Here is a 14373-nt window from a genome sequence, read left to right as displayed (position 1 = left end):
GATAATTAAACTCAACAATCACTATCACCTCTCTGGCATCCTTTCCAGAATAATCCTGTAAAAAGTAATCAAACTTTTAAATATTAAACTTCATGTGCAGGGGGGGGGTGTTTATATGTGTAGATTATATGTATAGTTTCAGAATCATGTCACAATATCTGATGAATATATCATTTGTGATTTTTGAGGATAGACTGCAAATAAAATTTTAAAAAACCCATAAATATATACATTAAAAGAAATCCATACCACATTGGCTAAAGGTAACCTCTAAAATAGTTGGTTGGTCTGAACTTGGAATTTTCTTGTTACTGACCATACAAAAAAAATGTTCAAAATGAATGTGTCCTCTAAGTAACGGTGATACAAACTTCCTCTCTTACCAGGCACTTTTTGAAGTATCACAAAACACTGCATAAAAAGACATTCAAAACCTATATAGAAAATCTGCCATACCAAAACAACATTATTGTTTTGCTGTGACTGCAGCTGCACTTTGGCATCCCCAAAAAGCTGCCACCCTAGAAAACTAGACGGTTGCCTAACAGTAAAGCCAGCCCTGGTCAGAGACATGCATCTTGTACAGCCAAGCTCTCTTCAATGTATCTACAGGTTGCCTGAATCTCAAGGAATCTCCAGTGCTGCCTTAGGCTGCAAATCTATGGGAACTCCATGCTCGCCCCTATGGATAGGCTTAGAGAATCTCTCCCTGTAGTGCTCATCATAAGAAAGTATTCATTTTATTTGCAGCTGACTAAGATATATCATTTGTCAGATAAAGCTGGGTGTGCCACCAGCCGCTTCCTGCAACATAGTCAAGGCTGACTTCGGTAAACATGCCCATTATTGCCACAGCACAAACTCTTGAGGAGCTGTGCTCTTCTTTGACCACATGCTTAAGGAGGCAGGCACAAAATTGCTGGTTAGGTGCAGAATCAGGCTAGCACGTTTATTCAATATTTTAAGCTATTTACTCAGGGGCTGTATCAGCAGATTTATTTATTTTTTTAGTTTTAACAGTCACAGAGTCCACATGAGTAATGATGATACGGTATGAGTATCCTATATAATCTGTCTCTCCTAATCAACTCATTATGGGCCTGATATACTAAAGGGTTTTCTTCCATTTTGTGTCCATGGAGAAAATGCTGAGTGCACCTTGCACTATATTTGTGTCTTTCCCATGTTACCCCCAGTGGTGAAGGCAAGACATTTTGAAAGCATTTTTCCCAATTAACGTGAAAGTGCTGAAAGTGAACTTGGCTCTATACTTCTGTTTCTTGACAATATTTGGCCCTCTTACAGCTTGCGTTGCCGATAATATTGGCATGGCAACCCTATTTTTATTAGTTTTTCCATTTATTTTTTAAAAATGTATAGCCCGCTCTATCAACTTTTGTAGGCATAGGCAACCACAATTAAATTCATCCATACTAAATGCAGATGCAATACTTAACATTTGTAGATATGGAAAGATTTGTTTCCAGCAGCAAATTGCCCACCTGATGAATCTGTTTGTTAACTAGATATGGCTGATGGTTCCATCATGTTTCAAGAAATAAACATGAATTCACCATATTCTGAATCCTGAAACTGTCTAGTCTTTTATTTCTTTTCTTGAAAAGAGAGTCTGACCTAACTCCCTGATTGTAATCTCTGCTGACTTTATGATCTTGTGCTGATGACTTTCCTGCTTCCAGTAGAGTACACTTATTTCAATAATCAGTTAATAGGAATATTTTACGTGGTTTCAAAATAGTATTAAACTTGGCAATGTAAAGATTAAAATGTTCACATTTTTGTAACAAGTACTGTAGCACTGAACAAATAATACTACAAGCAGGGCTGAGTTAGCTGTGACATGTGGATGTGGGTGACATCATCCAAAGGCGCCAAACATATCCATCTCCCTTGCTCAGTAAAGTTTTATTTCTGAGCATGTGTGAGAGTTCCTGTGCTTCATGAGCCTTTCAGTCTTTTGTCTGATGGATATTGTTTTCTCTCTCTCTCTCTCTCTCTCTCTCTCTCTCTCTCTCTCTCTGTTTTTTGGTACTTGTAAGTTGTCTTCAGTTTTTCCTTTCAACTCAATTTGAGTTGTCCCCCCTGCCTTGGTAGCCCCCCAACAGCACTTTTCAATGCTACCAAAAAAAGGAAAAATGTCTGGCTCCAAGAAGGTCACTTCCATTGGCTTCAAGTACTGTTTGTGGCTGCAAGATGTCTGTCACAGATGGCCATGACATTTGTTACAGTTGTCTGGAACCAGACCCCAACAATTGCTATGTCTGTTGCCAGGTATCACAGAGGTCCCAGAGGAACAGGGCATGGAAGATGGAGAATTATACAGGTTGTTGAAAAGTCAGAGTTGTTTCTTCTTTCAGAGTGGGGCCTCTTCGGGCTCCCTCCACACGGAGTCTAGCAGGGGCTCCTCAGGGAACGCTCTCCCAAATGCAGCACCAGTTCCCAGATCCACCATAGTTCAGAGATCAAGCAAGAAATGAAAGCTTCAAAAGCAGAAGGTAGTGAGCTCCTTGAGGTAAGTCTTGTGGGGCTCGTCACAAATAAAAGTACCGTGCATCATAGTGGGTGTGCAGTTAGTGCTGCCAAAGCATAAGTTGACGCACTGCACTGAGCCTTGACCCCATCCCTGCACTGTCCCTCACTCCCATCAATGCACCTCTTGACTCCATGCCTCAGGAACTCCAATCAGAGGTTCCAGTTGTTGGCAACTAGCCCTCAACCATTCCTCTCTGTGGAGGAGTTTAGCAAGTCTGAGGAAGGGAGCATGGGACACCTCCATCTGGAGCATACCTCCAAGATGATTGAGGTCCCCACTCCAATCACCTTTATCTTCATTGAGGTCATGGGTTCAGTGGCCCTTCACCTCTTGGTTCTGAGAAAAGGGTCTATGAGGATCTCCTCAGACCCCTTACCTTATCTGCCAGAGCATTCTTCTCTGCCAGAAGACCTCTCATACTCTAAATTCCTGGTCAAGCTGGCAAGGTGATAGGAGTCAATGTCCAAAAGGACAAAGATCCCTGTACCAAGATCTTTGGGCTACTTCGTATTCTGGAAACACCTTCTGAGCCTGCAGCAGTCTCAATTCATTCAATTCTGTGGAATTTACAAACGAGAATGTGAAAGAATCTGTCTCCCGTCCCCCAGTAGCTAGGAAATTGAGCCTGAAATAGAGTACAACAGGATCCAGGGTTTGGAGTAATCCAACTATCACACCAGTCAGTAGTAACAGAGTCTGCGCTAAAACTGGCTTAAAATACTAAAGTCTTCTCCAATACCTCTTCATGTAAGCACCCTAGGCTGTTGGACAGTTTTAGGAAAAGGGTCTTCTAAAGCTTGGTGCTCAATGCCTGCATTGCAGCCCACCAATTTTGTATGGTACAATATTTACACAGCTGCATCAACAAGCTGAAGCTGCTGGTGGTCTCTCTTGATGGGGAGCAGGAAGGTTATCAAAGGGCTTTTCTGGATGCAGAAGAGTGCATATGGCATCTCCTCCAGTCAGTGTATAAATCATTCAACACCACAGCAAGATCTTCTGTGGCAGCCATCAGAGCATGCTGGATGGCTAGGCTGAAAGTCAACAGCTTGTATGAGGATGTCCTTGACAGGATGGCGGATGTCCCCTTGTTTGGGGGACAGTCTCTTCAGGGACAAGGTCAGGAAACAGTAGCCCAGATCAAGGAGCCAGCATGCTGCCATTCAGTCCCTGTTGACAGGAGTTGAGTAGCCTTTTTTCTTTAGGCATCCTTACTTCACTTGTAAACACTTCTTCTTCCAGAGATGTCCCTTCTGCCAATTTCAATGTTACTAAGCACCACCTGCGCAACCACAATGGCAGCTTCTGCTCCATGGACATCTGTGGGAAAGATATCCACCAAAGAGACCACAACAGATCCAGCCAAACCTGGGCCTAGATTTTTGATGAGTCTCAACTGTCAGGCTGCAGATCTTCCAGTAGGGGGAAGGATATATCTTTTCTTGGAAAAGTGCTGGAAAATCATCAAGAACTGCTGGGGCCTCAAAATTGTAAAATCTAATTACTGTTTGTGTTTTTTTCTTCCTTCAGTGCTGCACTAATGTTTGGCTTTCAATTTGGATCCATCTCACTCAACCCAACTTTGTTTTGAGGTGGAGTCACTTCATGGTCACTGGGCAATAGAACCTGTCCCTCCCAAAGTCCTTGGCAAGGGATTATATTTTCATTATTTCCTTATCACCAAGAAATCAGGGGGATTGAGACCCATCCTGGATGTATGAAGGCTGAACTATAGCCTGCTACAGGAGAAGTTCAAACTGAACTCTCTCCACATCATACTGCCCTTCATTTAAATGGGAGACTGGATGTGCAGCCTGGATCTGAAGGATGTGTATGTTCACATACCCATCCCATCCATCAATCTCTTTGGAAATCTCAGATTTGGGGTGAATTCCTCTCACTACCAGTACAAGGTTCTTGCCTTCAGGAGCCATGGTGGAGCACATCCCACTGTGACCCAAGATGAAGAGAAGGCTGGCAGGGCCACGGTGGAGCTCATCCCACCGTGGCTTGACGAGAACAGGAGGCTAGTGGTGTTGCAATGGAGCTCTTCCCACTGCAGCAGAAGAGGTGGCTGTGTATGAACATTTGTGTCTTTCTGTGTGAGTGCCTGTGAGTGTGTGTCTGTGAAAGCTTGTGAGTCACATATAGGCTCTCATTGGCACACGCATACACACATAATATGTGTATTAGAGAGAGAGAGAGCCTGTGTGTGTGAGAGCCTAAGCATGTATATGAGAGTGTGAAAGAATGAATGTGATAGTGTGTGTGTGAGAGAGAGAGATTAAGAGAAGATAAAGTTTGTGTGGCTCATTTCACTATGTTTGAAGAGAAGAGGAGGCCATGTGAGAACCTGTGTGACTGCCTGTGTGAGAGCCTATTATGTACATGTGCCTATGAGAGTCTGTTTCACACATAGGCTCTCACAGGCACGCACACACACAGTGTGTATGTGGGGGGGGTGGGGGAGTATGTGTGATAGTATAGGCATGTATATGAGAGAGAGAGTGTGTGAGAAAATGGAATGTGTTAGTGTATGAAAGAGAGATAAGATAAAGTTTGTGCAGCTTTACCTCCCCTAAACCTTTGACAATCTCAGGGTGAATGGAAATCAAAAGATGCCAGGTATAGAGAGCAGGAGATTTTTTAACCCTTATTAGTTTAATTATTGGGTGTAATTTGATGATTCTGCTGTTTTGAAATATTTTTATTGGTGTTTGGGAAATAGAACAAATTTTATGTAAGTTTTTTAAATTATTGGAAGACATTGAACATATTTATTCTTTTTATTAGTATGATTTGAATATTATGAATGATTTATTGGTTGATATTTTGCGAGGAATGATTTTTCTGTTTTTCCATTGTTGCACTGCATAATACAGCTTGTGGTTTTCAGTACAGTTTTTGTTACCATGTTTCTATTTATACTTTATGATCTTTCTATTCTGTATCTGGTGAGGGTCTGTCTGCATTTTAAAGGTCCAATTCTTGTGTAACTTTTTCTTGCTGTGAAAATGATGGTACTTGCAGCTTTTATGGCATTATAGTCATCTCTTCCTCATTTCTTTTTTAAACAGAGGTTTGCTCTTTATTAATTTCTCTTGCATGCAAAAAGCGATTTTAAATGTTCTTGCAGAAAATATTTTTTCATATACATTTTGTTGTAACTGCTGTTAGTAGATTTGTGGATTATTTTAAAGGATGGACTTAGCCAATGTTCTCTCTAAGGACTGGGTTGCTGTAAGCATAAAATTGATAGACATTTTGCATCAAAGAAAGTATTGCTCACAGGGTAATGTAACCAAAACGTTTTGCACACAGCAGCTCATTCCTTAGACACAACATTGCTTGGAAACCCGTATGGTATTAGGCCTATTGTAATGTGTTACGTGTGGGTTTGGCCCTCAGAAAGCCGTGAGTAAATTGAATGACAATAACAATATAGTAAACTTCCCATACCAAAACATTGCTAACTTCCAGTACACAAACAGGAACAATCATATCTATGAAAAGGCAATGCTGCAAATATTACACCAGACTCTAAAACACCACCTATTTATTTTTAAAATAAATAAAATAAGCAGAACAAACCAGGCTGCTATAAGATAAGTCCTTCCATAGAAATTACAACCTAGTAGAATACCCCATCTGAGTTGCACATGCAGAACATAGACAGACCATCACCAAATACAGAATAAAGAGACCATAAAGTATAAATAGAAACATGTAGACAAAAACTGAACTGGAAACTGCAACAAGCCAGACTCTGTATGCAATGCAGCAATGGAAAAATAGAAACATCACCAGTCTTCATAAATCATCAAACAATAAAATCAAGAAATATAAATCAATCATAATAAACCATACTAATAAAAAGAATATTGCCAAAGAGCAGACAAATAGAATAACATTCAGTAATTAAGAATGCATATAAAAAGTTTTAAAAATGCTCCAATGAGATATTTCAAAATAGCAGACACATCAAACATCCTGTAATTAAAACTAATAAGGATGGCAAAATCCCCCACTCTCCATATCTGAAAACCTTTGATTTCCAGTCACCAAGAGCTTGTTGTGGATTGGGGGGGGGGGGCACAAACTTTCTTCACACACATACACGCACAGCCAGGCAGGCTCCCATTTCACACACACACACACACACTGGCCCCATTCACTCAAACACACACAAACTCACAACCCATGCAGGCTCCTATTCACACACACACACACACACACACCCCTCAGGCAGACTCCCATTCACACGCACAAAACCTAGATAGGCTCCCGTTCACACACACACACACACACACACACATGCACAGGCTGACACAGGATTCCAGCACAACACTGCTTCCGTTCCTGTTACCAGGCTCCCCACCTTGCCCAAAGCTTCTGCTTTCTTTCCGTTTCAGCTAGCCCCACACAGGTCATGCACTTTTGACAGGTCCCTGGCCTGAAGGCAATTCTGCCTCCCCTGTTGACGCATCCCCTGCTGCTTTCAGCCATTGGCTGTGGGGTGGGCTGGTACCTGTGGTGCAGAACAGGAACTGGCTGGATATTTTAAAAGCTGCTTCGAGGGTTCCGTACCTCCGCAGCAACTGCGGCTTCAGGCATGCTCAGGGAAATATAATCTTTAAAAAAAAACAAACTGGCTTCAGCAGCCAGTGGGAGAAGATGGGGAGTAGGAAGTGGTGTGCACGCACTCCCCCATCATTTTTCCACCACGAGTCTGTGGCTTCTGCCTACTGTCACAAGCTCATGCGCTGGCCAACCAGGACTCAGGAGGATGAAGACTGCACGATTCCGTCTGCTTTCAGTCCCTGCCTCCCAGAGGATGTGCCGCCCTGTGCAAATGCACAGCAAGCAAACTGGATTGCGCCAGGCCTGGCAGGCCAAAAGGGATTTTGAGAAGAAGCTTGCCAGAGAGGCGAGATATAATAATTTGGTTGTTTATTTTTCCAGTATATGAAAAATAAGAGTCCAGCAAGGAAGGCAATTGACTCTCTGGATGACCAAGGCATTAAGGGGGTTATCAAAGATAGGGGCCATCCCAGATAAACTGAGTGATTTCTTTGCTTGGTCTTCACCAGGAAGGATGTTGGGGAGATTCCCAAACTAGAGGCCTTTCTTAGGGGTAATGCTTCTGTAGTGCTAAAAGATCTCTGTGTGGAACAGGCAGAAGTGATAAGAATTATGAATAGGATAAATAGTAACAAGTCCTTGGGGCGAGATGGAATCCACCCCAGAGTTCTACAAGAAATAAGACTAGAAATTTTATACACACACTGCTATGCAATTTGTCACTATGGATCAGTAACTGCTTAAAGGCAAGGTGGCAGCGAATGGAATTGAATGACCAATTCTCAACCTGGAGTGCCCCAGGAGTTGGTACTAGGCCAGTACTATTCAGTTTGTTTGTAAATGATCTAGAAGATGAAGTGAGATTGCAAAATTCACAGTTGATACCAAACTATGGAAAGTAGTTAAAACACAAGCTGATTGTATAAAACTGCAGGAGTATCTAGAAAGATTGGGAACTTGCACATTTCAAATGGCAAATGGAATTTAATATAGACAAGTGCAAAGTGATGTATGTTAAGAGAAAAAAAATCCACACTACCAATACAAGCTGCTCGGGTTTTCTCTGAAGCACTGCTATCAAGAGAAGAATCTTGGAATCCATGAAACTATCAGTCCGGCGTGCAGCAGCAGCCGCCGCCAAAAAAGCCAAGATATGTTAGGAGTAATTTGGAAAGGTGTCAGTACAATGCTGAAGATATTATCACGCCTCTATATAGAGCTCTGGTGTGACCACTCCTGGAGTACTGCGTACTGTTCTGGTCAACACATCTCAAAAAGGATGTCTGAGCTTGAGAGGGTACAGAGAAGGGCAGCCATAATGGAAAAAGGATTCGGGCTTTTTAGCTTGGAAAAGAGAAGATTGAGGGGAACATGATTGAGGTCTAGGAGATCATGAATGGAAAAGAACACACTATTAGCCAAGCAATTGTTCATGCTGTCCAAAAATACTAGGACCAGGGAGCATCCAGTGAAACTGTACACAATAAAGTATTTCTTTAGTCGGAGGGTAGTTAAACTGTGGAATCTGCTGCCACACAATGCAGTCACAGCAAGCAGGATTCAAAAAAGGTCAGGATGCATCCCTGGAAGACAAGGACACAAACTGGTATTAGAGATTGGGTGAAGGCCAAGTGGCTTCAAACTGTTACAGATCTGCAGGGAGCCCTTAGAAGATGAACTCTGGGGTCACTGCTGGAGACAGGAAGCTGGACTCAGTGGACCGTTGGTCTTGCGTTCTTATACTGGTTTTAAAGTTTGCACAGTGGCTGTCTTTTGATAAATCATTCAGTAACTAAAGGACGATTGTATGGCCTATACCTAGAAACATGGACCTTATGCATCTCCAATGAAACAGGACTGGTGCCTAAGATAAGTGGCCCTTTGTATTTTTCCCAAATCCTGCAGCTTCTGTTGCTTGGTGATCATGTGATGGAAATGAGTGCGAGAAAATCAAGCCCGGTGCAGGAAACCTGTCTTATATTTCATCATATGACTATTTCCAAACTTTCTCTCAATTTTGTTTTTTTTTGGGGGTGGGAGATCACTTGCACTCCCAGGAAAAGCGCGTGATTCTCCACGCCACTAACCAAGTTGTCTGTTCTTGCCGGGGCCTCTTGGCAGCCAAGGCTTTTCTGCCCACCATACTGCCCAACCGCCATAGTTGCCGAGATGGAATGAACTCATTAAGCAATGGTGGGTTTAGTACATTAAAAAAAAAAAAAATACTACTTCGTACTAGTTAAACTTTGCCTAGATGTAACTTTTTCAATTCGAAAATCTGTTCGGCAAATCTCCTGTCAGTAAGGGGGTAACTAAGGGGTGTAGGGGCTGGCCCGGATCTTCCCGTTAGCATCTGCAGGGTTGGCCGTGGATCTGAGTCGGGGAAGGCGCCCCTCGGAATCCTCCCCGGCTGGGCCCTGCGGTGCCGGCCTGCGCGCGCCTGCTCGTTGTGGGCGCCGGAGGGAGGGGGAGCTCCGGCCTCGCGCAGAAACTCTCCGGGCTCCGTCTGCGCTGGGCGCTGAGCTCCGGGCTCCGGCTCGGGTATGGGCTGCGTGGGTCGGGGGGGCACTGCCGCGGGCTAAGGGGGGGGGGGGGCCTCATGACTCTGGGCTACCGCTGCGCCTGCTGCGGGCAGAAGATGATCCCGTACTTCTCGAAGAATGCGGTGATCTCCCAGAACACCATCAACCAGCTGTGAGTATCTCCGGCCGGACGCATGGGCAGCCTGAATCCCAGCACCCCGCTGCGGACTTTCCAGAAGGGTTGGGAAAGGGATCACTGACAATTTGTTTGCTGACTTCTGGTGTTTAGGTGTAATAACAGGGCAAAGCCATTATTTCTTGGAGCCGCTACTGTGACTTTGGCTCCCTGGATGCAGCCCAGTGAAATGAAGAACAGCAGCAGCAGGGATAAACTCTGCACCAAGTTTTAAAAGCAGCGTGTAGGGACAGGTGGCCCAAACGGAGTTCAGGGCAAAAGTTGTGATTCAGACTGATTTTGGAACAAAAGATTTTGATAGTTTAAATTTCATAGAAAAAAGTTCATAAAAATATTGGTGTCAAGTTACAGAGTGATAGTTTCTGGGGAACTGACAATACATTAGTAACAGGTAACAATCATGTTAGCACAGAAAAGTTGAAATGTTTACTAAAAGAACCAAAACACATTCCATCAATATGGCGGTCAGTAATAGATTTTTTTTTTTTCTGAAGCTTCCACTTGTCCAGGACTTTTGCCATGGAAAACCATGACACTATGGGATTCTTTGTCTGGAGGAGGCACATGACTGCGGGTGCTCTGGCCTCAGACCCAAAGATGACCGGTCTTTTACAGGAGAAAGAATGGGAGGATCTTTATTTTATTTGAAGCAGAGAGTTGCTGTCTGCCTTCAGTTCTGCACAGAGGGAATGTTTTGTTATAGATAAGAATACGGAACTCTCCCTAAATATTAGCAGAATTTTGACATACATCATTGCATCCTGTGCTTCTTTCTGTTGCCTTGGTTCAGAAATGTCCTGGACTCTGTCTGATTTTAAGCTTTTTGTAGAAGCTTGGTGTTGAGTTTTGCTTGGAAGCAGTGTAGTTTGTTGTTCTTGTTGCTATTTGCAGTAGAAACTTCCCCAGTGTAAAGATTCCATGGAAAGTGAAAAGGTTTTCTTGTATTTTCAGGATTATTTAATTGCTTGACATGCCCTCCCTTTCATTCTTTATCATAGAATCTCCCATTCAGGTGCCCTCGCCATCCAGGGCAGTGCATCCACTTGATAACTCTTGTGACCCATTCCAAGTCCAGAATTGCATGTAGTCAGTATGTTTCTATATCAAACAAACCTGGAAATCCTCACTTATATGTGAAAACAAATCATATTATCATATAGAAATGTTCATTATCTAGCATATTTGCTATTAATTAATAGCCTTATGCTATCCACAGACTACTGAAAAATGAATGAGGGTTGTTCATTTAAAGGACTCTATATGTTTATTTTGCAGCTTGGGTCTTGGATTTATTCATTGTTCCTCAAAAACCATCCATCCAGTATGTTTCTGCCTTGCTTAGAGTCTATTCTTGTGGGTGGATGTTTATATTGACCCTGTATCATTCTTAAACCTTTAGGGACATGCTTTCTGACACCCACAGATGGTACCATAAGAACAATTCAGCATCTAAGAGGGAATACAGTGAGCATGAAAGGTTGGAGCCTTTCTTTGTAGGTAGATGATCCTTCTGGTTGGGAGTTCTCTTACCTTTTGTTATCAGGTCTTCCCACCTAGCGTGTCAGTGGTTTTGTTCTTTCTATTCCAGCACTCTCTATTCACAACACTATGCAAATGGTGGTAAGTTCCTTTGCATAGACTTTGGCTGTCATGGTTCACTAAGCCACTGACATTCTTGGTAAGATGGTCTGCTGTGACCTTCTGCAGCTCATAGCACCTTGTCTTCCCAGTTGGTCTCCTATGTAGGTACTAGCCAGGTCTGAGTCTGTTTATCATCTAAAATCAAAATCCCAAATAGAAAGAGAATGTAATAAAAAAACAAAACAAAAACCTGTTAATAATATCACCAGTTGGCTATTCGTAATTTTATACTTTTATGAACGGACAGTCATATATGGGAAAAAACCTCTGAAATTATTGTTTTAGATAAAATGCCACTTTCCAATTTGTAATCATAGGCCCATTTTATTATAATTATTATTTCTTCAAATCTGCAACCCTTTGCTGTGGTCCAATCACAAGGGATGATTCAGAAAGAGCACCATTTGTCAAACCACACTGAAAGTGGAGGCTGGGTTCGGACACTCCTGAAGCAGTAGCGAGTGCTGTCCTTAAGATATATGTGGTTCTTTCTTGTGAAAAGCAATAACAGAAAAGTTTCAAAAGAGATTGATGGTTACAGATTTGAAGAAGAAATAATTATAATAAAATGGTAATCATGAATACAAATTGGAAAGTGTTTTTTTGCTGAAAAAATGTGTTCTCTTTTCCTACGTATGACTGATCCTTCATAAAAGTATACAGTTATTAACAGCCAGCTGGTGATGATGATATTAATAATATCTTTGAAACCTGACAGGTTTGGGATCCCCCAGGGCTTGATTTTTTTTTTTTTCAATGTGTTTGCCTTGCTGTTTCCTTTCTTTAACTTACTTTCTGAAGGGAAAGAAGGCTGATGAGATTGCTGTGCTCATGTGGTCGTAATAACTTTTGTCTTTGTCATATCCACACCAGATTTTCTGAACGTGGGGGACATGAGGACTGTGACGGGGGTGGGTTTTTCAGATCCACATATACACATGGATCACACATGCACCCATCCCAGAAAGTAGGTTCCTTTAATTCGGGATGGAGCATCCAGCTATGTTTTCTGTTTAACAGGTGGACATATAAGGCGTGCTTCCTCAGTTGCACGCAAGTTGTGATGAAACTGCAACATCACATGCATCTGCAGTCTTAAAAATGGAAAACCAGGAGCCCATTCACTTTCATGGCCACCAGATTTTCTTTTTCCACCACTGACTGATAGGATAGTTAACAATTTACTGGTATTTTTTCCTATTTCCTGAGTTTTTGTTCTTTTCCTCAGGGCCAGTGCAAGAGTATTTGGCACTCTAGGCGAACCTTCGGTCATGCCTTTATTTATTCATTTATTAAAAATGTTTATATTCCACTTAGAATGAGGACATGCTAAGCAGACCACAAAGTTTAGCATAAAACAATTTTAAAACAATACGTTCTCTCTCATAACATACTAAAACATGCATCCCCCTTTCCCCAGCTTACCTGCTGCACAGCACTTCCTCCTATTGGCGGCAGTAGTTCCAGCACAGCACTCTTTTTTTCTTTGACAGTATTAGCTCTGGCATAGCGGCCCCTTTGGGCCTGGTGCTGGACGGATTTTGCTGTCCCCAAAATTTTGGTGCTCAGGGCGACCATCTAGTTTGCCTAATGGAAGCACTGACCCTGCTTCTCCTTTTGTTGGCTGCAGTGTTGATTTGGTTAAAAGAATGTATGGTTTGCAATTCTATCACCTCCACAGGTCCCAGTTTGTTCCTCCCTAGTTGGGGGGGGGGGGGGGGCGTGGAAGCATTCTGCTTTTGTTTTAACATTTGTGGGGAGCAATGGCAGTGTTATCTGTAGAGTAGGCAAACTATCGCTGATAAGACACAATTCTCAGTTTTCATAGAACAATCCTGGTTTGTGTGCATCTGGTTTACTAATCTACATAAACTCCTTCAAAACTCTGACATACTAACTAGTTAATGTCCTGGTGTGGCTGTCAACAGGGAGACATTGGAAGTGGCCTGATCACACCAGGAATAAAGCTACTGTTTCCGTCTAAGATCCAAGGAACAGTCCATGTAATTCAGTAAACTCTGGCTTCCTCCCTAAGTGAAACAATGTCTTTGTTATAAAGAACTCCCACCAGAAATCTCAAAATGCTGGCATCTGAGAGATTCCTCTTGACATTGCTGCTTTGCTCCACCACCTGACCTGCAACCTTTGTCCTCCCTGGTTCTGCTTCATAAGGTTGCTTGTAAATAGACTATCTCCTTGTTAATTGTTGCAAAAGCAATTCGTTCTCAGGATGCAAATTGAAGCAACAAAAATTAAAAAATGGAATATTAATCTCAAAATCTGGTGTCTTTGCTGGGAAATTTCTCATGCTTTCTGGTGATGACAAGAAGGCCCTGTCTGCAATCTCTCTTAATAACGCACCATTGTCAGTGCTTTAAAAAGTTAAACTTCTGAATTTACTAAAGTTTTATATGAACGGTGTGAGATATTTACATACCAGAATCATCTGTCGCAGAGAGACGTAGTGCATTATCACTCATGGCAATTTCACAGAAATTAACACCACAAATCTTAGTGGTTAGCATCATTTATAATTATGGCAGTGTGGAAACGTGAGCATTACTCTAACTGGCAATGAAGCTTTTATGGAACATGAATGAAGTGCACTTTGAGATTTGTATATCCCGATATGAGTTTGGTTTTTCATTATACAGTACTCGCGTTTTCCTCTGCCTTGCAAAGAAGCTTTTGTGGTGTTATGTAGCTAGGTAACACTTGCTGAGAGGCGATGATGTGTTTTGGTTTTATGTTGCACACCCATTTAACCCATTTCATCTGAGACAGCCAGCTGGGAGAAGCAGCAGGTGCTACTGTCTGAGATGCAAAGGACTGATAGTAGTGGTAGAGCTTCTTTCTGCGGCTAACTCTTGTCTTATATT

At 42.3% G+C, this 14373-nt stretch overlaps 1 protein-coding gene across 2 annotated transcripts in view; it reads left to right on the top strand.

The window, feature by feature from the left end:
* Positions 1–14373, top strand: part of SSH2 (slingshot protein phosphatase 2) — a 283085-nt gene that overhangs the window by 167218 nt on the left and 101494 nt on the right. Inside the window, exon 1 of one of the 2 annotated variants that reach the window (XM_029611203.1) lies at positions 9726–9829. The exons of the other annotated variant lie outside the window; for it this stretch is intronic. Coding sequence (XP_029467063.1) covers positions 9735–9829 — 95 coding nt within the window. The 5' untranslated portion in view covers positions 9726–9734. Of the gene's footprint in view, positions 1–9725; positions 9830–14373 lie in introns of those variants that run through there. 2 annotated transcript variants of the gene reach the window in all.

Source organism: Rhinatrema bivittatum, chromosome 8 (assembly GCF_901001135.1).
Source record: "Rhinatrema bivittatum chromosome 8, aRhiBiv1.1, whole genome shotgun sequence".
Lineage (NCBI taxonomy): Eukaryota > Metazoa > Chordata > Amphibia > Gymnophiona > Rhinatrematidae > Rhinatrema > Rhinatrema bivittatum.
This window is presented reverse-complemented; position numbering and strand designations above follow the sequence as displayed.